At 46.7% G+C, this 25736-nt stretch overlaps 1 protein-coding gene across 1 annotated transcript in view; it reads right to left on the bottom strand.

The window, feature by feature from the left end:
* Positions 1 to 25399, bottom strand: part of IQCA1 (IQ motif containing with AAA domain 1) — a 116929-nt gene extending 91530 nt beyond the window's left edge. The window contains exons 1-5 of the mRNA XM_005871709.2: positions 25085 to 25399; positions 17506 to 17830; positions 14355 to 14474; positions 10833 to 11024; positions 8672 to 8743 (exon numbers count right to left, since the gene is read on the bottom strand). Coding sequence (XP_005871771.1) covers positions 8672 to 8743; positions 10833 to 11024; positions 14355 to 14474; positions 17506 to 17830; positions 25085 to 25095 — 720 coding nt within the window. The 5' untranslated portion in view covers positions 25096 to 25399. The remainder of the gene's footprint in view (positions 1 to 8671; positions 8744 to 10832; positions 11025 to 14354; positions 14475 to 17505; positions 17831 to 25084) is intronic.
* Positions 25400 to 25736: the final 337 nt, after the last annotated feature.

Genomic DNA, 25736 nt, shown 5'->3' with positions numbered 1-25736 from the left:
AACCTCCAAGAAATACCTATGAACCCCTGGGAGTGATTTCTCAACTTGAAACCACAATCCAGATGTTGTTGGAATTCAGCGTCCACTTAATGACACAAAATCAAGGTAGAAAGATGAAAAGAAAATCACACATATAGGAGTTTATAAAAACATGCATCAGGAAGTGGAAGGAAATAAGCCAATTGTCTACATTTAGTATAAGAAGAATGTGTGACTGTTATGACAGGAGAAAATGCTAAAACTACTTTAAATCTGAATCTAGAATGAAAATTATAGAATCCTTTTGAAGAACAATCTTAAAAACAAGCTAAATTGCCTCACTGTGCAGGTGCTCAAAGGCAGGACTTTATATGATACATTTGGTGTCACTATAAAGAGATAGGCATTCCCTTTACTTAATCATATAAAGAAGTAGCCAATTCTTACACCTCCCAGGTAATGTTTCCCCTTCCTAATGCCTACATCTTATAATTCTTCTACAGATTTTTCCCTCATCTCTCCAAGGACTACTGTAGAACCCATTGTTTTCGTGACTATGTTAAAATGGATCCCTGCTACAAAGGACCCAACTTCCACCGTCTGTGATGACTGTGTGAAATTGAAGTCTTGCATTAATGTTATGATTCTCAATGAATCACACAAACGGCTTCCGCCCCCCAATTACATCCTTCTTATGGTGATTTATGGCAAATTTCTTTCACAGACATACGTATACAAACTGTAGTTTAAACTGGGCCTTTTCCCGGGTTATCCCTAAAAATGAAGTAATGAGTAGTGACTCTGATGCGTGTCCTGTCCATAGCTCTCCATGTGCTGCTTGGCGGACTTCCTCCCGCTCCATGACCTCTGAGCAGAACAGGGAAATCTCCCAGCTCCCATGGGACTGCACTCTGTCCCCACGTTGGTTCACCGGAGTCCTTTACTCATTTAACATCCACCTCCAAGGTGGAAATGGGGACCTGGCCACCCCGTTGGACAGATGAGGACACGGAGGTTCAGAATTAAGTGAGTTTTGAGTCATTCTGCATTAATGTACAAGATGAGGTTTCATGAGTAGTGACTCTGATGCGTGTCCTGTCCATAGCTCTCCATGTGCTGCTTGGCGGACTTCCTCCCGCTCCATGACCTCTGAGCAGAACAGGGAAATCTCCCAGCTCCCATGGGACTGCACTCTGTCCCCATGTTGGTTCACCAGAGTCCTTTACTCATTTCACATCCACCTCCGAGGTGGAAATGGGGACCTGGCCACCCCATTGGACAGATGAGGACACGGAGGTTCAGAATTAAGTGAGTTTCCGAGTCATTCTGCATTAATGAATAAGCCATGAGGTTTCCGACTCGGTCGCTATGAGTTCCTCCTGCTACACCAGGCAGCACTGTTCACCTGTGTGTCCATGTATGTTTCTCCCTATAGATGCCCTCCAACAAACATACACTTGGGGTCATTGGCAGCATCTTTCTCTAGTTGCTTCTGAACGTAAAAGTTGTCCTCTCTTCGGGTCCCACGTTAATGAGCAGCTTTTCCTTGGGGCTAAAACATCTTTTCCTCCTCGGCAAGCCCGGTCATATGGAATTCAAATTTGAGAACTCATCGTCACATCAACAGCAACTCATTTAAAAATAAATTACGAATATTAAGGGGAAATAGGAAGCGAGATAACATACGATGTATTGAAATACATTAGCGGTAGAATTACGCGTCTTAATGAAGGCTTCCCATGTGAATAAACCATTATATTTACAAGCTTCCCACAGTTAATGACCTGGAACCGGATAACGCAACCTACGCTGATGGCGAGGTCCTCCGTCAGCAGAAATATGCATATTAATAATTGATGCTGCTGTAAAAACAGGACATCGGGGGACGCTTCCTGGGTTTGTGGGGAAATAGGACTCCATGGTCCATTAACTTGAAATGCTTAGCTAATGTTTCATGGGCTTTGTCTTAAAAAATCCGTGTTCAAATTAGTAAGAGAAAATGGACATTTGTCCAAATGGAAATCTGTTCCATGTAGCAGTCGCAAATGCACTTGCAAATAGGTGGTTGGATGAGGGAAGGTTCTGGAGAGGCCCAGGGTGTTGGGGGGTTTGCTTCCTCATGGTGCTTTGTTGTCCCTGAAGGCGAAGCCAGAGCAGTGAGGGGAAGAGGGCATCTCGCGAAGCAAATGACCGCCTTGCGGGGTCTCGTGCTGTGGCCAACCCAGAAATGAACCCGCCCGCCGCCTCCTGGGAACAGCGGGCAGCTCTGCTCCTTAGGAAGCTCTCCGGCCCAGCTCCTGGGACCAGGGGGGGGCCCCGCCCCCGTCTGACTTTGCCGGGGGGATGACCGCCTCATGCTGTGGAGGGAATGGCGCTGCAGTTGCCCATTTCCTTGGTTTATGGAAATAAGCCATTTTGTTCCATCATTCCATTTTAGAGCGATGTGTCTGTATTTATAAACCTGTGCTTATACCAGCGCGCCTCCCCATGACGACGGAGCCAGCAGGCGTGGCAACAGGACCGCAGGGAGACCCAGAGCCGGTGGCTTCCTTTGCCCTCGGCGCCAAATCCAGTTATGTTATGTCTTTAAGTGAAGATGCCCCAATTTGAGTGGGTGCCAAACTATTAAAGGTTAAAATTTTTCTGGTCCTTAGGTCCGATTTCTAAAACTTCCTTAGTAGTTTTAAAATGTGCGTAATTAGGAGCTGTGCTAGAACAGAGTCTGATTGAGCTTATAATTGATTAGTGGAGGAAGCTTAATCTGTTTCTTGGGTCCTACGTTCTTTAAAAATGTTTTAGATAAACACTTTAATGGCACTTACAGGTTGCAAAGCACTGTTTTAAGTGGCTGACCAATATTAACTATTTTATTTATTATAATAGCCTTATGTGTAGGTACTCTTGTTATTTTCATTTTAAATATGAAGAAACTGAAGCACAGAGAGGTCAAGGAACTTACCCAGGGTCACACAGCAATGAAGTGGTAGACTGGGGCTTTGACTCAAGGCATCTATTTCTAGACTCTCTGTTCTTAGCCTCTATGCTTTGCTGTGTTTCTCCACTGACAGGTTTCTTACAGTTTAAAGCACTTTGTCTGAAAATGTTTTTTATGGATACTATAAATCAGACCTTTTAAAAAACGTGCATTTGTAATTTCAATAGCTATTGCTGATCTGCCTCGCAAAGAGGTCGACATGTCCCTCTCCCCCCGACAGTTTGATGGAGCCTGTGTTTCCAGACCTTGCCAACATTGTGGCATTCACCTTTCTGATCTTGGCTAACTTCAATAGGTAAAAATAGAAATTAAAAAAAAAAGATTTACTTTTATTTTTTTAAAATTGACTTTTAGAGAGAGAGGGGAAGGGAAAGGGTGAGGGAGAAACATAGATGTGAGAGTGAAACATTGATCGGCTGCTTCCTGCATGCCCACTACTGGAGATCAAGCCAAAACCTGGGCATGTGTTATGACCTGGAACTGAACCAGCAACCCCTCAGTACATGGGACGACACCCAACCAACTAAGCCACACCGGCCAGGGCAAAATGGCAATTTTTAAATAAACCTTTTGAATCATGAGCGATATGAGCATCTAAAGCCGTGATTCTAAGCCACTGGAAGAAAAACAGCTGGCACTTCCCCAGCGCTCACTGTGCACAACATGCAAGACTGTTTTGAATGCTTTCCAGAGGGCAGTGTCTTTAATACATAGCACACACCGATGCGCAGGTGCCAGGACCATTTCCCATTTGCCTATGCGGAAGTCTCGGCCCCGAGAAGCCAAGCCACCACCCAAGTCCACACAGCTGGGCAGTGGTGCGGCTGGAACGTGAGCCCAGGCGGGCCGGCTCCGGAGTTCTCGGCCTCAACCTCTCTGCATGCTCCTTGAAAGGACTCTGCGGGCCTAAGTGGAGATGAATTAGGGCAAACGTCCTGTTTGAGGACGTGCCTGTAGGAATCCTGGGATCAGGAGGCAAGAGGGAGAGAATACCTTCATCACTGAATTGCTGATGACCTGCGACCCGGGCGAGAAGAGAGCAGAGGAATAATAACAAAAACAACCTCACGTCAGACTAAAGGTTTCCACGTCTCTAGACTGTAAAATCCCATTTAACAGAAAAAGCAAAACAGTGACTTTTCCTTTTTTAAAACCTCTTGAGGTGGGCTTTTGAGTTCCCAAAGATGACTCAGGGTCCCCGTGACCCTCTGATCACCTGGCTCCGCCTGTCGGAGACCCGCACATCTGCACCGGGATCACAGCCAGCCTGGTCTGCGGGCCGTTCCCGGGCAGCACACACACGGCACGGGGAGGGGTGGGGGGCAATGTGGCGGCACCTGCTGCCTTAGGGACCCTGGGCACCTCCCTGGCAGCCAGATGCTCAGTTGCATGCTAGACTCGGGCCTGCGCCACTCCAGCTCTACTGCAAATGCCTGAATCACAAAGGCCGAGGTATTTCCTATTTGGAAGCCAGTGGCCTGTGTATCTGATGCAACAACTTGTTCTGAAGTGTTTCGTGTTCTGCAACGCAGAAAAGTTATCACACTTCTTGGTACTTTGCACTGTAGACATCATTCCGTTATCATGACGACACACTGATGTTCCACGATGACCAACAGCAGCCGCCACTCCTGGAAGGGTGTCTTTGTCATCCCCCCTGAAGCCCTATCAGCTTTTCTGTCCTGCTCTTACAGCAGGCGGGACAGAGGCTCACAGGGAGGGCAGGGGTGTCGCTCAAAGCCCCCAGCTGGCCACCTGGATGCCTGCTTCCTTGTCAACACAGTGGAGCAAACCCTTTAACACCTGTGGTGGAGACGGCCACTCATTTCTAAGATGCTGCCTCCCCCCGGGACATTTAGGGAATGGCTCTTTTCCATTTAAAACATTAAAAAAAATCTAAAACAAATCAAAACAAAATCCCATAAATCATGGCATACCCATTCATTGAGAATAAATTTCTTTCTAGAAACAATCAAATGTCATTTGGAGCCAACAATCCTATATAATATAAGCCTAATATGCTAAGTGTCCGACTGTTGGTTTGACCATTTGACCAGTCACTCTGACGAGCACTGACCACCAGGGGGCAGATGCTCTGACCGGTAGGTTAGCTTGCTGCTGGGGTTCGGCCGATCAGATCCCAGTGGTCCTTCCCCAGCCCCAATCATGCAGCAGGGGAGGTCCCTTGCGGAACCCCTCGGGGGATGTCTGCAGGCCAGGCCAAGGGACCTCATTGGTATATGAATCCGTGCACTGGGCCTCTAGTAATACATAATGCACATGGCCCGGCTGGACGCCATGGCTTCTGGTTGATATTAACGTGCAACCATGAAAGTGTTTCATTTTGATTCTTGGCTCATTTCAGCTTTGACAGCCCTTTCCAAAGAGGAGCCCACGGGTGCTGAGGGCTGGGGAAGCATTGGGCGCTGCACCCGCCTTCCCAAAGGAAGCCTTGGAGGGAGCGTGCCGGGGGCCCCAGCACCTACTGGGGGTGATTTGTTCATTTAAGAAATAAGTCTAATTCATTGACCTAAAAACAACCTAGCACCCAGCTTGCTTTGCGTTGGGATCTGAAAGTGAGCAGGCCTTCGCGGTGCTGTGAGGCTCCCACTGATGCATTTCGCGTGACAGTTCTTTCTCTTTACTACACGCCCCCCCAGTGTTCATTATAATGCAAACAGTGATAGCTTCAGGCTAACACAGAATATATGATGGTCATGACTGTAGGACCAATTATTTCAAAGGGATCCACAGAATGAAATGTATGACATTCATTAAGTTTCCCTCTACCTGATCCACCCCATTGCCTCTGCCAATTAAAATAACTGCACATGAATTTTTAGAGTGCTATTTATTTTCCTTTGTAGATTTTAGAATATATAAATATTTAAAATGGCAATATCAAAAAAAATTTATATGTCAATGGTAAGAAAAACATTTGGCCGGGAGTGGAATGATGGCATAATGATGTTTCTTGCTCTAATTCTGGTTTCAGTTACTAAATAGTCACCCCTGGAAACATGCCAAGCTTCCCTGACAGATGCATATACAGTTTTGATCAGATAAGTCACTGGTTTCCTCACTGGCGTAATATAACAAAATGAAATAAGGGGAAAATGAAATTTTAAAACAAGCAGACACTATCTTAATTAGTGATAGAGTGGAAAATACGTTCAATTGGAAACATTTCTTCAATTTGGGGTAATGAATTTTTATGGTTATCAGCTAGTGAGCAGAAGATACCATTCTTAATAAATTGAATCCATATATTTCACAATGGTGTAAAATTTCAATGAGCATGCGTACCACACTCACGCACACGCACACGCGCACACAGAGGGGGAAGAAAAGTCACCTTTAATAGAAAACAGATGAGTTACTCTCTTTATATTGTCCAAACTCTGCACTGCTGAAAAATTAATAGGCATTTTTTATTTGAGCTGAGCAGATACAAATGACAAAGTAAAGCAGAAAAAATCATAATAAGAGACATTCTATCTTTATGTGGGATCAATATAAGATATTAAGGCTTCAAGATGGAAAAAATATTGTTTGGCCATTCCCTAAGTTTCTGGTGCATGAACGTTGTAGATGGTCAGCAAATGCAGGCTGGGTTAAATTAAATGGAAATTGTTGAATTAAAACTGCTGCTAACACAAAATTTTATGTTCAACTTAGATTATCTGAGATTAAATCTTTGACTGTGAGTTTAATTTTTAAAGTAGAAATTAGAAGTATCTATTGTTTTTATTATGATGTCTCATATCTGTGTGTCTATTAAGGATGGTGTAGAGGAATGTCAGCTCATTCCCTATCTACTTCCCCACATACACCACACAATTTGGAGGGCGTAGGAGAAAAAGTTGATAATATTCCATGGCCATTTACTTTTATTTTTAAATGTGTACTTTTTTCCCAGTTAATGAAGCAAAATTCAAACGCGTAGAAAAATACAGACAATTATGGACAAAAAAATATTCCAAAGTCCCCACATTAAAAAATGAGCAGCCCCAGCTGGTTTCTCAGTGGTTAGAGCTTCAGCCCTGGTGAACTGAAGGGTTGCCAGTTGGATTCCTGTCAAGGGCACACACCTCGGTTGCAGGCTTGATCCCTGGCCCGGTCCCGGTGAGTGCCTGTGGGAGGTAACCAACCGATGTGTCTCTCTCACATCAATGTTTCTGTCTCTCCCCCTTCCTTACACTCTCTCTAAAAATCATTGGGAAAACTATCCTGGGGTGAGGATTAATGAAAACCAAACCAAAAAAAAAAAAAATTAGCATTATCTGAACTCGGTATATTTTCTTTCTTTGCATGTGTGTGGATGTGCGTATATATTTAGATGAAATCGTATTGTTGTGTATAATTCTAAATCCTGCATTTTCACTTTGAGCATTGGGCCACCAAAAATTAGTCATAAACATGTTTCTGATGGTGGCGTGGTACTACATGAATGTAGGTCCACCGCAAATCACTTAACTACATCCCTACTCTGAATACCAGAATTGTTTATTTCCAATTTTCATTAAAAAGGACACTAGGAAACTTATATGCACAGACATCCCTATTTCTGATGATTTCCTTAAGACAGAACTAGAACTGGGGTGAAGGATGGAAATATGCTAATGGTCTTGCACAGCCGGCTGACTGCCATTCAGAAAGGCCGAGTGGGTCTCACACATCGGGGGTGCGGGTGAGCACCGCCTCACGTTCCTGTCAACAATTATAACTTGAAACACAGACACACCTTGCCCTCCTCGGAGGCCTTTGCTGGGGATGCCGACCAAGGAGGAAACGCCCAGCACAGACAGAGGCTCCAAGAGGGTCCAATGATCCTCACCTCCTGGTGCTCGCACCCTCCTGCCCTCCCCTCTGCCTGAGTGTGGGTGACCCTTGACCTGCTTCTAACCCGCCCGATAGGGCAAACGTGCGGCGTGCCACTTCTGTGATGTTTGCAGGAGATGTAGCATCTCTCCCTCGCTGGCTTTGGTGACCAAGTTCTCACATGGAGGGGCCCCATGGCACCGAGCCGGGGCTGTGCCCGGCTAACAATGGGCCGGAAAACGGAGGCTTCCATCCGACAGCCCACAGGGGCGGAGTCCTGCCAACCACCACACACACCGGGAAGCAGATCCTCCCCCTGTTGAGCCTCAGAGGGGATCCCAACCCGGCCAACACCTTGACTGCAGCCTGGGAGAGGCATCCAGTCAAGCAGACTCCTGACCCACGGCAACCGAGAGAACACGCCTGTGTATGAAAGCTGCTCGGTTGGTGGTAATTTGTGACGCAGCAGTAGGTAACTAACACACCCTTCCAAGTCTGCGTCAGTCACTGTCCCCCAGAGGCAGCAAGTCAGTGCAACCTGGTCACCACAAATACTAATAAAGACGAGTGCACTGCTGACATCAGCCGGAACAGCATGTGGTGAACAGCTCAGCACCTGCGTCCACATCTGGTGGGGGGTGGGGGGGGTGGTCCACAGATTCTAACAGAGCGGGTGTGGGGGCACACCCCTGCTCCCCTCCCCCCAGGCAGGCTCTGTCAAGTACAGGTGATTCCACCTTCGTCAGTCACTGGTTGTTTATTTTTCTTTCCTCTCTCCCCTCAAGGAAGACTGGCTAAGGAAGACTCAAACCATACAGGTGCTACTGTCTTTCAGAAAAGCGGACACATGTTGTGTGTGTGTGTAAGTGAACTTACCATGCCCAGGAACACCATCTCCTCTTGTCTCTCTCTTTCGGTTTTCTTACTTTGGTGGAAACCTCGCCAAACCTAAAAACAAAGAAATGGTTACTTGTTTTGTATATAAAAATATAAAAGGGAACAGTACCCTCCTGTTTCTGCCGTACAAATGCACGTGCCAAAGGACAGGCTGTGCACGCAAGGTCGTGCATGCGAGTGTTGATGGAATACATTTTCTTCTGCCATCAGAGGCACAATCTCTAAGAAAGAACGAATCACAGAAACGGTTTATACCGCTGTCTGAGGACACAACCATGGACCCTAAGGTGGGCCCTTGTACCAGCACCGCCCTACTGAACGGGGGGGTCCTGGGGGCAGCCCCTCCACCCAGGGACCAGACTGGATTCACACTCACCAAGACCCTGGGAGGAAACCTGCTAACCTCAAACCCCATCCACCCAGCAACAGCCTCACACCTGTCAGAATGGTTATTACAAAAAAGACTAGAGACAACAAGTGCCTGCAAGGATGTGGAGAAAAGGGAACGGAAATGTGTGTGGCTGCCATGGAAAATAACATGGAGGTCACCAAAAAAACAAGGAAGAAACAGAACTACCACACGATCCACCAATCCCACTTCTGGGTATAGATCTAAAAGGAATAAAATCAGCACCTCTAAGAGATATCTGCACCCCCATGTTCACTGCAGCATTCTTTATAACAGCCAAGACAGGAAAACACCTTAAGTGTCTGTTGATGGGTGAATGGATTAAGAAAATATGGTTTACAATATAATGAAATATTATTCAGCCATAAAAAGAAAGAAAACCTGCTATTTGAGACAACATGGGTGAACTTGAGGGCATTATGCTGAGGGCGATAAGTCAGACAGAGAAAGGCAAATACTGTACGATCTCGCTTACACGTAGGTTCTAAAAATACTGAACCCATGGAAACAGAGAGTAGACTTGTAGTGGCCAGGGGCTGGGATGGGGGGTATAAGTGAAGGTGGGCAAAGGTACTAACTTCCAGGTATAAGATGAGTGGTAAGTTCGGGGGATCTAATATACAGCATGGGGACTAGAGTTAATGACACTGTATTGTACCCTTAAAAACTGCTAAAAGGGCTGCTCTTAAATGTCCTCACTATAAGGAAAAATGGTAATTGGGTGCGGTGATGGTTGTGTGGGTTAACCTGACTGTGGTCACTGTTTTACAATATATTCGTGTATCCAATTATGACATATATCTTAAAACGCGCACAATATTCTATATCAAATACATCTCAATAAAGTTGGGGGTGGGAAGAAATGGCCTATAATTGTCCTTAGGGAGATTCCCCTATCTGGGTTTCTTCTAGATTGCAGGAACATGGGACTAGATCTAAGGGAGTTAATTCATAGTTACAAAAGAAAATTTCTGCAGTCACGTGGGGAAATATAACGGCAGCGTTGAACTGCACAACTCAGCTGTGAACTCAAATGCTTATTTAAAACTTCATATCTGCATAGAAACCAGACAGAAGATAGTCTCTTCTCTGACCCTCCCCCGCCCCTCGCTGCCATTCAAACACAACAAGGGGCAAGCGTCCGACCTCCCTGCTCCAGCTCATGCCCTTGTACTTCCTTTCTCTCCAGCCTAATTCTAATTTGTCACATGCCGTGTTTTGTGTTTTCCTATAAGCAACGTGGTCTGTATTTGAAAAACGACAGGGTATAAATCTGACTGAGGGGAGGAAACCTCAAGGCCCGCTTTCTAAAAGGGCCCCGAGGCCCCGCTCACTGGCGCTGGTCGCTGGGACCCTGTGTGCACCGTGCTGGAGGGCACCAACACCTCCTGTACTGTATTGTCCATGTGTCCGTGGGTTTTAAAAAGTCATTAAAGATTTATCTCCTCACTGAGTTTTCAGCAACATTCTTTCCAACAATTATCAATGACTTCAAAAACGTGTGAAGAAAATGCCTAGACCTATTTATAATAACATTTAAAAAACAGGACCAAGCTTAGTTAATGGTTTCCCCAGGGTAAGAAAAATCAAGCTTTCTGGAATTTCGTCCGGCTCTACTACAGGTAAGATTTTGGAATTCTGAGGTTCGGAGCTGACTGCACCCCGGTACGCATCCCTGGCGTGCCAGACACCGGATCCCCAGGACTGAGGGCCCTCCCCATCCCATCGCACCTTCTGGATCCGCAGTGCCGCTGCCCCCACGTCTGCCATCTTCTCGCCGAGGAGCTTGGCTTGCCTCGCTCTGAATTCTTGGAGGAAGATCTGCTTCATGAACAGTGCTCTCAGGCGACCTTGCCGTGCCCTCTCTGCAATCTGAATTAATTTCACAGCCTGTTCTAGGGAAATGGTCTTTATAGATAATTTCTGCAAAAAATATTTGAGATCAATCAATATTTAATCATGTTAACTATACCAACTGATCCCAGAAACATCACAGGCGGACTGCCAGCCCCACCCTGCAGAGTTGCCAAACTGCTGATAAAGAGTGTGACGTCCGCTCACTACTAATCATCTTCCCCATGACTTATGTATATTTTGATAAGATGCCATACTCGTGCCGTGGTCCCACATGTAAGCACCCCTTCAGCTTTCCTCTACCATTCCAAACAAAATACTAATTAGCTCCACATTTTAGGTTGGCAGCAAATTATACTAAGAATGCCAATAAAATGGATTTAATGAAACTTGAAATGGCTATCAATGTTCATTAACTTAATAGTATAACCATGAATTAAAAACACATCTCTAGCTCGGCTGGTGTGGCTTAGGGGTTGAGCATTGTCCCGTGCACCAAGAGGTCACGGGTTTGATTCCCGTCAGGACACAAGCCCAGGTTGCAGGCTTGATCTCCAGTAGGGGGCGCTCAGGAGGCAGCCAATTGACTAGAACTTCATCAGTGTTTCTATTTCTCTCTCCTCTCTCTCTAAAATCAATAAAAACATATTTAAAAAAACATAATACAAACAAAAAACAAACACATCTCTGAGAATTTAAAACATAAAATACACGTGAAGTAAAATGCTGACTTTAAAACCCATTACAGAATGATCTGGTGAATATAACGAATGCTAGAATTACTGGAGGAGTGTTATCTTTATATATGAAATGTCCTCCAGTATCTACAAGTTTGCATTTCAAAACATTCAGACATGACGGGCTGGCGCAGTACAATGCTGTCTTTGGAGGCAAAGTCAGATGAGGGAGTGTGATGTTTTGGAGGAAAGAGGAGTAAGAGCAAGGCTGCAGAGGCACCCAGAGGCCTGCATGTGTCCAGTGCGGGCTCAGGCCCTCGGCCTTCCGTTTTCCTGGGAGGGAAGGGGAGGCTGTGCATGTGGTCTGGCTTGGGCAGAACCTCATACATGGATGGGGCAGATGGGAGAGGCCACTGGAATCAAAAACACCCACGCACAGGCTGAGTCCTTGTCCAGGCCTCAGGGTAGCAGTGGCCATGATATCAGGACACAGCGCAAGACACTGAGGTCCCAAGTGTGGCTGCTCCGATTCATCACCCGGGGCCATCACTTCTCTGTGTAATGGCGTGTATGTGCATGGGTGTGCACATGTGTGTGTATGAACAGGAAGGACAGCAAAAGGACATGGACTGAGAACCTACAGATGCCAGACACTTTCCATGCACATCCTCATCAAATCAAGGCAGGCATTACAGTGGCCACTTAAGGGTGAAGGAGAATGAGGCTCCAAGAAGTAAAGTGATTTGCACACATTCCCTGGTTAGTAAGGGGTGGAGCCAATGTGAAGGAGAGGCCCCTCCTTCCTCTAGAGCAGTCACCACTCCTCAGTGTGGACTGGGTTCCTCAGAGGAAGCAAATTCACCTAACAGTCCCCCAGAGTTCTGTGTTCAGTGAGCTCTCGTCCTTCACCTTTGCAGTGAGCACACATTTTCAATAATGAAAGAGCGCGTGTTAGACTGGAATGAATGTTATTCAGGCTTTAAGTCAGAAGATGTGTGTAAAAGCACTTAAGCAGATAGCAGGTGCCCAGCAAACGTTAGCTCTTATTGTATTTATTTCCTTTAGATTCTGTACTGTCTGTTGTTCTGAAGATAATTACAGTCCTTACTGGCAACTTCTAAGGGATGGAGTAGTCGATGCGACAAAGATAGAGGCTCTGAGAGTAAATATTAAGTATTACAAATGTAGGAGCGGACAATCATTTTCATTTATCAGAATTCCTCTTGGGGTATATATTGCATATATTTTCCAGAAATAAGCAGCTTAAGATGAGAGTGGGGGTCCAGTGAGACCCCGAAGGGCATGGTGACATCAGTCAGATGCCCAGGGCTGGTGCCAGAAGCCAGGAGTCTTTTTTATTTTTTAATATATTCTTACTGATTTCAGAGAGGAAGGGAGAGGGAGAGAGATATAGAAACATCAATGATGAGAGAGAATCATTGATCGTCGGCCTCCTGCACGCCCCACACTGGGGATCGAGCCCACAACCTGGGCATGTGCCTTGACTGGGAATCGAACTATGACCTCCTGGACCATAGGTGACGCTCAACCACTGAGCCACGCCAGCTGGGCAGAAGCCAGGCATCTTGCTGAGAGTGAGCACCTGTGACCCAGAGCTGAGCAGTGCCAGGGCTGGATGCTGAGGGAGGTAGAGCCTCCTTGTTGCTGACCCACACAGAGGAAGAGGAACTGGGGGGAAGGGGGAAGAGAAACAGCAAAGAGGAATTTTTAGGGTTTTCCTGTAGTATGTGCAATGTAATCTCTCTTCTCTGCTCCCCTGTGCAACCTTAATTCTGCTCGCTTGCCAGTACTCTGGGCTCAGGAGGGGATGGGAGGGGTGACTAAATGAAGGGCTTCATGCAGATTGAGCATGAACTGAAGGGCAGACTCAGGGCTCCAGGGGTGAGGATGGCTAATGACCCAGGCAAGTCAGCCCTGGGACCTACTTCCAGGAATGTACAATGTGGAAGAGGGGTCAGTTACTTAGGGGACAGGCGTGGGAAGGAGAGTTGTCTCCAACTAGGGGGGGTCAGGAAAGAATTCCTGAGGGAATGAGTGTCATTTGGATAGGCTGGGACAGAGGGAGGAGAGGGAGCCCGCTCTGCCCAGGAAGCAGCTCACCTACTCAAAACGAGAGACAGTATAAGGCTGGTGAACCCAGAGCACGTGATCTCACCCCATCACCACTCAGCATGAGCCTGGCATCAGGCTGGCAGTACCCAACGGGGCCTGTGTGTAGGGAGACGGCACAGGAGAGGCATCCTGGGCACCCTGGTCGGCACTGGCAGGGGTGGCATAGCTGCCAAAAGTGTCTGGTTCGCTTTGAACTTGAGGCTGTGAAGGTCAATCAGCTTTTTAGAAAGTGGAGTCATTTTTGAGTTCCGTGTAAGTTATCTCAGCCCTCCATTATTTTATATGAACACCATTCAGCTTCTGACTTAGGCGAGGTGAATTTGAGATGAAAAAATTAAACCGAGTTGCTCATCTACACAATCTTAGAGGTGCCGATTTAACCAACAGCGTATTATATTTTGGTCTCCATTTCTAAGTTCTTGACAAATAATAGTTATGAATCACCAAAAACTTCTATACTGAGTAACAAGGGGAGAAAGGTACTGCTCTCCTCACACTAAAAATAATTTAATTGCTTCTCAATTAGGAGCATAAAAAGCAGAGTTTGTAGATTACTACAGAATAATGTGTGTTAAGATGATATACGAACCATTTCTTGTATGTCTAATCCTGTGTCCGCTAATATTTGAGCAAGGATTTTCTCTCTTCCTTTTATTACTTCCAACTTCTCCTTCAAAAAATACTTGGGTATGGGAATATCTAATTGTTGCTAGAGAAAGAGAAAAAATAAGCAAAAGAGCATTTTTATCACAATTCCAGGACTCATATCCATGTAAAATATACAGTAAAAACATGACAGGCTTGACTTCCCATCCTCATTTCAGAGACGATGAGGCGGTGGTGTGAGGACAGTTCATTACTGCTAAGGAGACACAAATAAAGTCAAAAGGAAAAATTGTACCCATATTCCTTGTTTAATCATTACAGTAAGATTTCAGTAATTCATATCAGTTAGGCTTCCATTAACTAATGAATTTCTTTAAAGAAATGTAATATCATCTCAGTCTACCTAGAATAATAATGCAACTTAGGATAGCAAAATCTTGAGCTGTAGAGATCTTTGAGTTAAACCTAATAATTTATCACTAGCATCATCAAATAACTTGTTTTATTTTTACCCAAATTACTCCATTACAAAAATCACTTACAAAATTAATTTGCATTATTAGGAAACTTGTTTTTTATACAATAAATATAAACTTCTATTCTTCACTATGTACATTACCTAATATTTCAAATTAGTAGAGGTCAAATGAGTATTTAGCAGTCTGAGCTCAATAATCAGGAGTGTACAAAGGCTATTAAAGGACTTAGGTGGGCCCTTGACCAACTCCATTGAGAAACACTGTTGGATACTCTTGGACACTCCTGGCTGGCTGCCTTCTCGTAGACCAGTTGGCTGGGGAAAGCTAAGGTTCTGATTTTCAGGATTAACTGTCCTTTTCCCTATTCTGATGTGAACTCACACTCTCTGCCCTAACCAGGAATTTTGAACAGGCCTTCCCCTAAATAAATATTATAGCATAAAAAGGTGTCTTTTTAAGGACTTAGTGGGATGGGATCCCCAGAACTTCTGGGAGGTGGCAAAAGTTTTTGAAAACCAAACCTTTAGGCTAATGGAGTATTGGGGTGCATTAAGCATGCGTTTCTAGGATCCAGTGGGTGAGTGTAGTCCAGGGACAAAGGCAAGTCAGGGGAGAATGATTATATTTTTATTTTATGTTGTGATTTTTATCAAGATTTTATTTATTAGCAAGCATGTTCAAGTGTTGTACTTTTCTCAAGTATTGTGTTCTCTCTCTCTCTTTCTTTCTCTCTCTCTCTTTCTCTCTCTCTCTCTCTCTCTCTCTCTCTCCTCTTCCCTCCTATTAGGGAAGTCTCCTGGTTCTACAGGTCCCATCAAATAGTTGGGTGCTGGCCCCACAAACATAGAGGACCTGCAGGCTATGCAGGTGACAGAGCCACTGAAGCCCAAATACCGAGGATGCTAGTTGGTCTGGGCTTCCACCCTGAAATACAGGACTAGTCCCCACAGACATTTCCAGAGGTTAGTGTGTCTCCCTGATCAGGGCACTGTTTATGAAGTCCATGTAACTGATGTTGGATGCACCCTCTAATCAGTTGGATCTCAGTGTCGTCACATGGTCAGTCCACATCTTCCAGGACTGGCAGAAAACACTGTTGAGAGTTTCCTGCTATGAAGGTTTCCAGAAGGATGTCACTTATTCTTCATCTCTCTCAATGCTCAGTGGCTCCATCATCTATCCCTCTAACTTCTCAGTGACTCTATCATCTCTCTTAATGCCCAAAGGCTCTATAATCTCTCTCAATGCTCAGTGGCTCCATCATCCATCCCTCTAACTGCTCAGTGACTCCATCATCCCTCTCAGTGCTCAGTGGCTCCATCATTTCTCTCAATGCCCAGTGGCTCTATCACCTGTCTCAATGCTCAGTGGCTCCATCATCCCTCTCAATGCTCAATGGTTCTAGCATCCCTCTTAATTCCATGGCCTTCAAGAAGATAAACCAGCTGCAGCAGAGTACTGATGGAAGTAGTAAGAAAAGTAGGGAATGAACTGAACAAACCTGCCATATAAATTACATAAATTTCTTATTCCTTAAATTTAGGAATATTTATTTAATATCCTTAAAATTAAATTGATAAATTCAATCAATCATTGAATATGATTGAATGACTATTTCATGTTTATCCTAAGTTGTTCTTGATATTTTCACATGGGTGAGTAAAGTGCATGTCCTAAAAAAGCTTTAATTCAAGCTCTTATCAATAAATGCAGTAAACATGAAGGTTTTCAAATGATCTTCAACATTTTCATTCATTTCAGTTATTCTCTTCAGTCTTTAGGCCATTCTGATAAAATGCACTACTAATGCTAGGAAAGTCTATCCCAGAAAGAAACATAACCTTTAAGGAAGCCCAAATATTTTCAAAAGGAAGAAACATTAAACCCCATGTAGAAAATTCAACATTTTCTCCTTTTATCTTTACTTTAGGGAAATCGTTCCTTTCACAATGAAGCCTGAGCTCACGGGGCCATGAAGCTGAAGTGCGGGATCCACTGGCCCTTGGAAGACCTAGCCAGACAGAGTGTCAGAAGAGACCCTGGCGTCTGGCAGCAAAGGTCAGAGGGTAGTCGCAGGGGCAGAACGCTCACAGGAAGGCGTTGTGGCCACAGGTGGGAGAGCTCCAGGGCCTCAGAGAGGGAGAGGGAGCCCTTCTTTGGTGCCTAAGGCTTAAAGATCTACTATCACACATCCTCTGAGTCACCAATGACCCAAACAATGGAGGAGATGCATCCACCTGGGAATAGGGAACCAGCAACCAAGGCTGCTCATCCAAAAGATGATGGAAAAGAAGCCAGAGAGAGATTTCCTTGAGAAACAGAGTAGAGACACGGCTGATGGAAATGGGAGGGTTTGCACCACAGCATATCTGGGAAGGGGTCAGCCTGCTCCATTCCAACAGGCCAGGACAGACACCATGATGACAAGACGACAATAACCTCAGTGTCCAACAGACCCAAAGACTGTGCCCCAAAAGAAGGAAACCCAGGCCGGGCCCACGGCAGTGTGGTGGAACTGAAGGGCCGTGCTTCAACTTCCAACACCACAAATAGCAAGAAAATCTGTCTAGACAGCCTGGAGAATATTGGTCACAGGACTGCACATCTTATTTAAAACCAAAAGAAAATAATAATAAAAGAGAGCCGAGTACTTACGGGAGCCAACTTTAGATCCTGTAAGATATCATCAAAATAGTGGAACTCAGTTAATTCCAGTTCAACCATTTCGTTCTTCAACTCCAGGATGCGACCCATCACTCCGTCCAGTATTTTCCGGATCAGTATTCGTTTCTGCGGATGAACGATCTGGTCATAGACATTCTCCAGGTTTCTAAAGATCTGAACATATTTTATGTAGAAGGTGGCTAACACATGGAAGATGAAAACTTGATTTCTGTGTGGCTCTACCATCTTCTGAGACTCTTTATCAAGCAAAGAATTGAGGGCTTCTTGGGTCTGATGCCACATCTCATTGTATATTCTGAGAAAAGACAGAGAGTCCAGATAATGCAATAAGCAACAATGACTTTGTCAGGCATACAGACTGGGCATCTGGAATAACAAAAGGTAATATCATCAAGTGTGAGCTCAGAACACTGCATGTAGTCACAGGCTCTTTAGATAATTTATGTCCTGTTTGGATGTACATGTGATTTTTAGATATGACCACTTCTACTATTATCATCAAATAAATAGTTTAAGAAGGCTTTTATCGATATGCTATACCTATAAAGCCAGTGTTGAAGCTAGTTAACTGATTTGTCCATATATAGAGATGGTGGTGTATAAATTGGACCAACCACTTTGGAAAGTAACTCAGGATCCTCTTGGAAAATTGAACACATGCACACACTATGGAGGAACAATTACACTGCAGAGAAACTTGTAAATCTGCATCAAGAATGACCACAATAACATTTCTCTATAATAGCAAAGACCTGGAGATAACCCAAGTGTCCATCAACAAGAGACGGGCACATAAACTGCAGTATATTCACCAATAGATTACCACACAGCAGTGAAAAATGAGTGAATTCCAGCTTGTAAGCACCAACCAGGAACCTTGCAAACATAATGGAGCACAGTGCAGACGACGGCTTGGAGGCTGACCTCTAAGGACTGCCTTAGCAGGCTCCCTGGCCCCAGCTTGCAGCTGGGTGAGACAACACAGTTGGGAGCCTCCAAAGGCTCAGGATGGCATTGCCAACCCCAGGACACCACACCACCCCTGGTTGGCTTCCCTGGACTCAGCTCACACCTTTGTCACCGGTCCCTTCATTAGTCCCCTGTGCTGCTGATTGCGTCATTCTCTTCCTGTCTGGATTTTGCCATTCATGGCAGAAATGTTTTATAAGGCATTTTGGGTGATTTGGGCTTTGTATAATATCTAAGAATCAGGACTGAAAAGCGAACTGAAGTTTGGTGTGTTTGGGAAGGAGCTTATGAACCAGTGGGCTTCACCTGGGGGTGAAGGGCTGGGCAGGATCCTGGCCACTTCCTGGGGAAGAGAAGGACCCAAGAATGTTGATGTCTGTCCAGGTGTCTATCTGCCCGCAGAGCAAGTGGGTCCAGGGGGCTGAGAGTTCTCACTTCTCCTGTGCTCAGTCTGGCCTCTCCTATGCCTGGCATCCCCAGGCGCCTGCACACGCCTCCTCTGCCTGATGAGCAGCCCAGCGCTGCTTTGGGTTGAAGTCCCTGATACAGATCTGCAGCCCGTCCTCACCCGCCCAGCCCCGCTGAGAAGGACCGGACCTCCTCCCCTCTTCCCAGGGGCTCTGCCCAGACCTGGCTTGCTATCTCCCCGGTTGCTGGCCCCTGTCGGTCTCTGCCCTGCCTCTCCTTTCTCATTCAGCCTCCTTTCCCTCCTCCTACATTTTCCTGACATCCCTGTCAAATGCTCCAGTGTCCCCTTGGCCCTCATGCGTTTATAGCCTTTTAAATCTTTTATTGCCATTTTGGAGGTGATTTGAGAGGAGGTGGTGATAAACATGCTCCTTCAATCTACTTTTTTACACTGGGGCCCCTCCTCTACCTTCCCAAGGTCATTGCGAGGCATCCCCCGCACCTGCTCTGCTCTGGCCCCACTGTCTGCCCTTCCTCACTCGTGCTCTGCACTTTCCTATGAGTAAGGAGTTGTGAGCACCACTGACTGAGCTCGGACCACCTGCCACCTTCTGTCCTACAGGTCATCCTGGCGACATGCCACCAAGGGGGCTCCTATCACTCCCACCACGGTCGGGGGAAGGAGACCGCTTGCTCCTGAGTGACGGGGCCAGTGTTGGACCACAGGTCCCTGTGATGTAAGCTCAGACCACTATCCAAACTGACCCACCTCGGCATCTACCAGAAATGAGTGAGCCACTGCCACCACTAATGCACAGCTGTGATTTCTGCCTAGATGGACAGACACCACGAAAACTCAGATTTATGGCTCCAAATCTCCCACAGTTCCTCCCCTGCCCCTTTCCCAGGGAGCTTGGATACTGAATATTGCCCCTGGCACTCCAGCCACAGGGTTCAAGTGCCCGATTTCTCCAAACTTAGAAATGTTTTAAAAGCATGGCAGTGAAGAGCACTCTGCTTTGCGAACTTGTCAGGAAAGAGAAGCTGATGGTCAGAAAGTTAGAACTCCTTTCGCCCAGGACGTTTCACTCCACCCATAACGCGGGACCAGAAACCAGTGCTGTTTACCGGAAACAAGCCCACAAAGAACAGTAACAACAGCGGCAATGTCACCTGCCTGTTCAAAACGTCGGGGACGGCTGGGCACTTCTGCTTGTCAGGCCTCAAAAAGATAAGCAAACAGCAGAGGAGGGGAGGAGGCAGAGTGAGCAGGGACCGGATGCATCGTGGATCAGAATAAACAGAGGCTTATCAAATGTCTGCCTGGAGAATATAAAACTGTGTAGGGTCCAAAGAAGCCCAGACTTTCGGCATGGGGGAGGGGGCAGCAGGCCTAAGGGGCTCCCCTCCCCGATCTGACGAGGCCACGGGCTGCGCATTCCAACAGGCTCAACAAATGTTCACATAAAACAGAAAACCCGCCCGGTGCGTTCTGTGGACTAAATAGGGTTTAGAGCCTAAACCTGTCAGGACAACATTATAGAAGGAAATTACAGGCTAATGCTGTTTAAACTTGGATCTGAAACTCCACTTAACAAACAGAACAGGGCGCCAGATCAAAAGAAGCATTCCCTGCGACCAAGGAGGGGGTCATCGCAGGAACTCAGGAGAGTTAAACATCAGGCTGAACTAAACGCAGCGACAGAGCGGTAAAAACCAGAGATGATTTCCACAGATACCTAAAGATGCCCAATAAATTTTAATTTACGATGCGTGCCCGATTAAGAGCATTACCTACACGCCCCAGAGACTAGACGACGATGACTGCTTCGACATCCTAAATCCAGAGACCAAAAATGATTTTGGCTGAGAAACACACCCAGAAAAACAGAAGTCAAAAGGATAGGCATATAGGAAAGGGATTCATAGAAAAGATTTTAAAAACTGCTTGTAAACGACTGCTTGTACATTGCAAAATCTAAGGAAATCAGTAACAAAAATATAAGAAGTCAATTAGTACAGCAAAGTAGCAAGATGTGGCTAAAACCCAGAGCAAAGCTGAAGAAACATCCAAAATGCTAGCTGCAGAGCAGGCAAAAGGCAATGTCTGCTCCTTCCCTGAGAGACCAAATAAAAAGAAAGCAGCCTCCTGAGCCTGACACACAGATTTCATATGACCAAGAATTGGGTAATCATATACTGCAGACTCTAGAAAGAATTTTAGTCATAATTTCTGCATTGGGGGAGGGGGGTGGAGTTGATGATAAAAGGCATCTTATCAGACTTCAAAGCATTGAACACACTGGTAAGCATTAAGCTTGTGCAATAGCTAAGGATACTGCCTGCATAGGAAGCTGGTGGGGTGACCTGAACCCCACAAAGCCCCAAACCCATCGACAGCAAGGGATCTTGGGTAGAAGAGGCTTTCACCAGGAAAACCACAGCCAAGTGAACAGAATGGAACACTCCTAGAATTTAAGAGCACCTAGACGCTGCTTCGGAGCAGACCCAGCCAGGACCTCGTCCAAATTCACCCAGGGTCAGAGAAGCAGAAACCCTTCCAGGGCTGTGGTGGAGCCGACCACTCCCTGGAACTTTTGGCCAAAGGCCATCCTGGTGGCTTGAGCCCTCAAGTCCTGCTATTTGGGCTGCAGCCCCTTCTTCCTCACCCACTGTCTGTCCACTGACCCTTGTTGGAGAGACCAGACAAAGGTTGCTGGTTGATGGGGAAATATTAAGTAGCCAATTGAGCACGCCAACCCCCGTACCCTGGAGACTGACTTTGGCTTCAGTGCTTCCTATGTATGTCCAGTGGCCACAATCCCTCCATTCCCTGGTCTGCCAGGGACCTGGACACTGGGCCTCAGCCAGGCCAGCCGGTGGCGCCCCCACCTCCCACACAACCCCAGACCGGCTTGAGCCTCATTCCACCTCACTGCCGGGAGGTGCAGCATCCTCCAGGCGGTGCCCATGAAGAGCACATTGGATAAGGCAGCGGTTCTCAACCTGTGGGTTGCGACCCCTTTGGCGGTCGAACGACCCTTTCACAGGGGTCGCCTAAGACCATCCTGCATATCAGATATTTACATTACGATTCATAACAGTAGCAACATTACAGTTATGAAGTAGCAACGAAAATAATTTTATGGTTGGGTCACAACATGAGGAACTGTATTTAAAGGGCCAGAAGGTTGAGAACCACTGGGATAAGGGATGCAGAGAGATGACTTTTTCATAAGAGCATTATTGAGCTATAATTCACATACCATAAATTCACCCTTTTGAAGTGTACAAACCAGTGGCTTTTAGTATATCCCCAGAGTCGAGCAACTATCATGTTTACCTCATTTCAGAACAGTTTCATCACTCCAGACAGAAACCCTGTACCCGTTAGCAGTCACTCCCTGTTTGCCGTCATTCCCATCTCCCCGGCCCCTAACAACCACTCATCTAATTTCTGGCTCTACTGGTCTATTCTGGACATTACACGTAAGTGGAATCAGATGCTGGGTGGTCCTTTGCAGCTGGCGCCTCACCCTGGCACAGTGTTTTCAGAGGTCATCCACGCTGTGGCCGGTCTCAGTGCTTCATTCCTTTTTATTGCTGACTAGCGTTCCATTGCATGGACACGACACATTTTGTGAATCCGTTCATCAGCCGCTGGGCACGTGGGTTGCTCTGCCTTCTGGCTACTGCGACTGACGCTGCCAGGAGTATTCCTGTGCCGTTTTTGCGTGGACATGTGTTTTTGTTTCTCCTGGATATGGCAAAGTGGCGTTTAAAGGCAAAAGCGCTCCAAGTTTAAAATCAGAACCTGCTTCCTGAGTAGTTGCTCTCAGGCAGGTCACTTAACCTCCTTTGCCTTGACTTCCTCAGGCTGGATACGGACGCCTGCCCCGGGCCCCCCGAAGGATTACTGCGGGATGGGAGAACAGATGTGGGAGTGTTCTGGAAATCTTACATGCGCCTTGTAAAGAGAAGGAACTATTTTATCCAGGAGGCTACTTAGAATTGTTTAAGTACATGATTGGTTTCAGGCTTGAGCATATGACCTAGAAATGTTACAGATATTGAAGTCAGGGGGACTGCGGGTGGAGGAGACTGAATATGACAGTTGAAAAAGACCAGATTGTAATATCCATAGCCTGGCAGTGTTCCTAAACTGGAAGTAGGGGTGTGGGGCGGAGGAGGCATGAATATTCAGGCATACCGTGGACTTCGATAGAAAATCTAAATACTGCAAAATGGGACTTCTCACCAAGTTCTATTACACACGACAAACCTTCACTTCTTCCACTGTTATCTAGCTGTGAATTCTCTTTCTGGAATATTCCCTGAGCCTTTTTGTTGTAAGGGAGGCCTGGCTGTCCCCTAAGGACACAGTGGCCCTCTGGGAGAGGGGGGGAGGGGGAGGGGGGAGGGGCTCCCTTTTCCCCACTGGCAACTGGGTCAAGGGCCTTCCTTGCTCCTTACTGCCCCCTCCAGACCATTCTCCCTCCTCCCCCAATACTCCCCAGCTTTGAACCCCATTTCATCAGAAGGTATGGCCCACTGCCCCTCAGTGTCGCCGTTGTCTACCATCTACACCACCTTTCCAGGCCCCCTCCGGGGCATCCACCCACTGCGCTGCATGTTTACCGAGACTCTGTCTGCCCTTTCACTGTGATAAATGCTCCTCTATCTAAAGCCAAGGCCTGGACTGGTCCCGTGCCCCCTCCAACAGGATGTCACCTGCTGCTCCCTCCTCCTCCCATAGCATCCTGTTTCCTTGACCACTGGGCCATTCCCTCCAACAAACAAACAGGCTATTGTTTCCTATCTTTAAAAAATATCTTTTAAAAAAGGTCTGTCTCCCGGTCCTATTTCCCTGCCACCCACTTACAGCAAAATTCCTTAAAAACTTAGCTGTGCTCACTGTCTACAGTTTCTCTCCTATTCTCTCCTGCACTCACTCTAGGGAGTCTTTCTGTTCCATCGCTCCACTGAAGGTCAAGGTCACCATTGGACTCGGCACTGCCAAATAAATGGTCATTTCCCAGTTCTCCTCTGACTTCTCTCAGCAGCATTTCATAGTCTGTTACTACCTCCTCTGAGAAACATTTTCCCCCTCACCTGGCTTCCAGGCACCATGATTTCGCTTCTTCCTCACTGAGCATGATTTTAACCCCTTTGTTCAGTTTCTCCTTTTGTCCCCAGCCTCTTTCCATCACAGGAACCAAGCTTAGACCTCAGACCCTTTTTCTCTTCTGTCTACACTCACTCCATGCCTCATTAAAGACCACACATACACCAACAGCTGCCAGCTTATATTTCATACACAGACCTCTTTCCTGACCTCAAGACTTAAATATTCAACTGCCTATTTGATCTCCATTTGATGCCCAATTGGCACTTCAAACTCAACATGTCCAAAACTGAACTCCTGGTCTCTCCCACCCTCAATCTTTCTGCTCTTATTTCCATGCCGAGAAACCAGGGTTAGTAACTGCACAGGCTGGGGCTACAGTGCCTGGGTTGGCACTCTCTACTTTCTGTATATGAGTGCTTAGGCTCTTAGTGCCTAAGTTTCCTCATCTGTAAAATGGACATAATAGTAGCAGCTCCTACATTACAGGGTGTTGTGAAGATGGAAAATTATTCTATTTCAAGCACTTAGAACAGCACCCAGAGTCAGCACTATAATACACGTTTGAAGTGGTCACTACGAAGACCAAGGAAATCGCCGCCGAGCAAGTGCTGATGCAGTGCGACCCGGGAGGCTGGTGCTCTTCAGGGCTACCTGACTGGTGTCCTTGGGAAAAGCCAAGGGGAACCATCTTTCCTGACTTAATATTGGGACCTGGGTGTTTCCACAAAGCAACCACGTATTACTCTGAAATACTAGCAAAAAAGCAGGCAACGTACTGAGGTTCTGCTTCCTACAAAACACACCAGCAGGATCTAGGGAGCACCCCAGGTGGCCAGGAAGAGGCAGTGCCAGGGCAGGAGGAAGATCTATGAAATTCCTTGTCCACAAGAAGCTGATACTCTAGCCCGAGGAGAACCTTTATTTGCTAAAATGTAAAAAGAAGGAGGGAGAAGGTGAGGAGAAAAAAGCAAAGAAGCAGCGCAAGCCACCCTTTGGTTTGGAGAAGCCCACCTTATGGCTATGGCCCAGCAACCCATTACTTACGCGCTCGACATGGCTGGCTACTTTCCCTCTTTCCCTCGCCCGCTGGGAAACTCTTCAGACGTCCTCCTAAAGGCCGGCCTGGCTGGAGGGGTGTGGACCGAGGCGCTCAGGGGGTGGTCCTTCCGGAGGGAGGGGCAGGGACCTGGAAATATCCTCGCACTTCGGGCAAGGAAAGGTGACAGCCAGGGATGCTCAACCACAGAGAGGAGAATTGGATGGATCCCGCGGCGACCCAGAGCTACTGGAACTTTACCGTGGCCACCGGTCTGGACGCGAGGCAGAACCTAGCAACGGAGAAGCTACGCCTGCGCAGTGCCATTCCTCTACGGCCTGGCGCGCTTCCGCCCCCGCTGCGCGCTATGCGCCTGCGCTGCCCTCTGCTGTTTCCGTGGCAACCGCGCCGAAGGACGCTGGGGCAGTCCCAGCAGGAACCAGCGGATCAGCTGTTGAAGCCCAGGCCTCGCAGGAGCCCCAGGGAGGAGCCGACCTGCGGGAGGAGCCGATCTGCGGGAGGACCCGCCCAGCGAGATTTATCCGGGTCAGCCGCGGGTCCCATCCACTTGCGCGTCATCCCGTTTTCATCTACCTTCAGATATGTAGCCCTGGACAAGGCCTCGAATGATTGTTGCCTCAGCCTTTCCACCTGTAAAGT

This window comes from Myotis brandtii, unplaced genomic scaffold (genome assembly GCF_000412655.1).
Source record: "Myotis brandtii unplaced genomic scaffold, ASM41265v1 scaffold354, whole genome shotgun sequence".
In the NCBI taxonomy this organism is placed as follows: Eukaryota; Metazoa; Chordata; class Mammalia; order Chiroptera; family Vespertilionidae; genus Myotis; species Myotis brandtii.
This window is presented reverse-complemented; position numbering and strand designations above follow the sequence as displayed.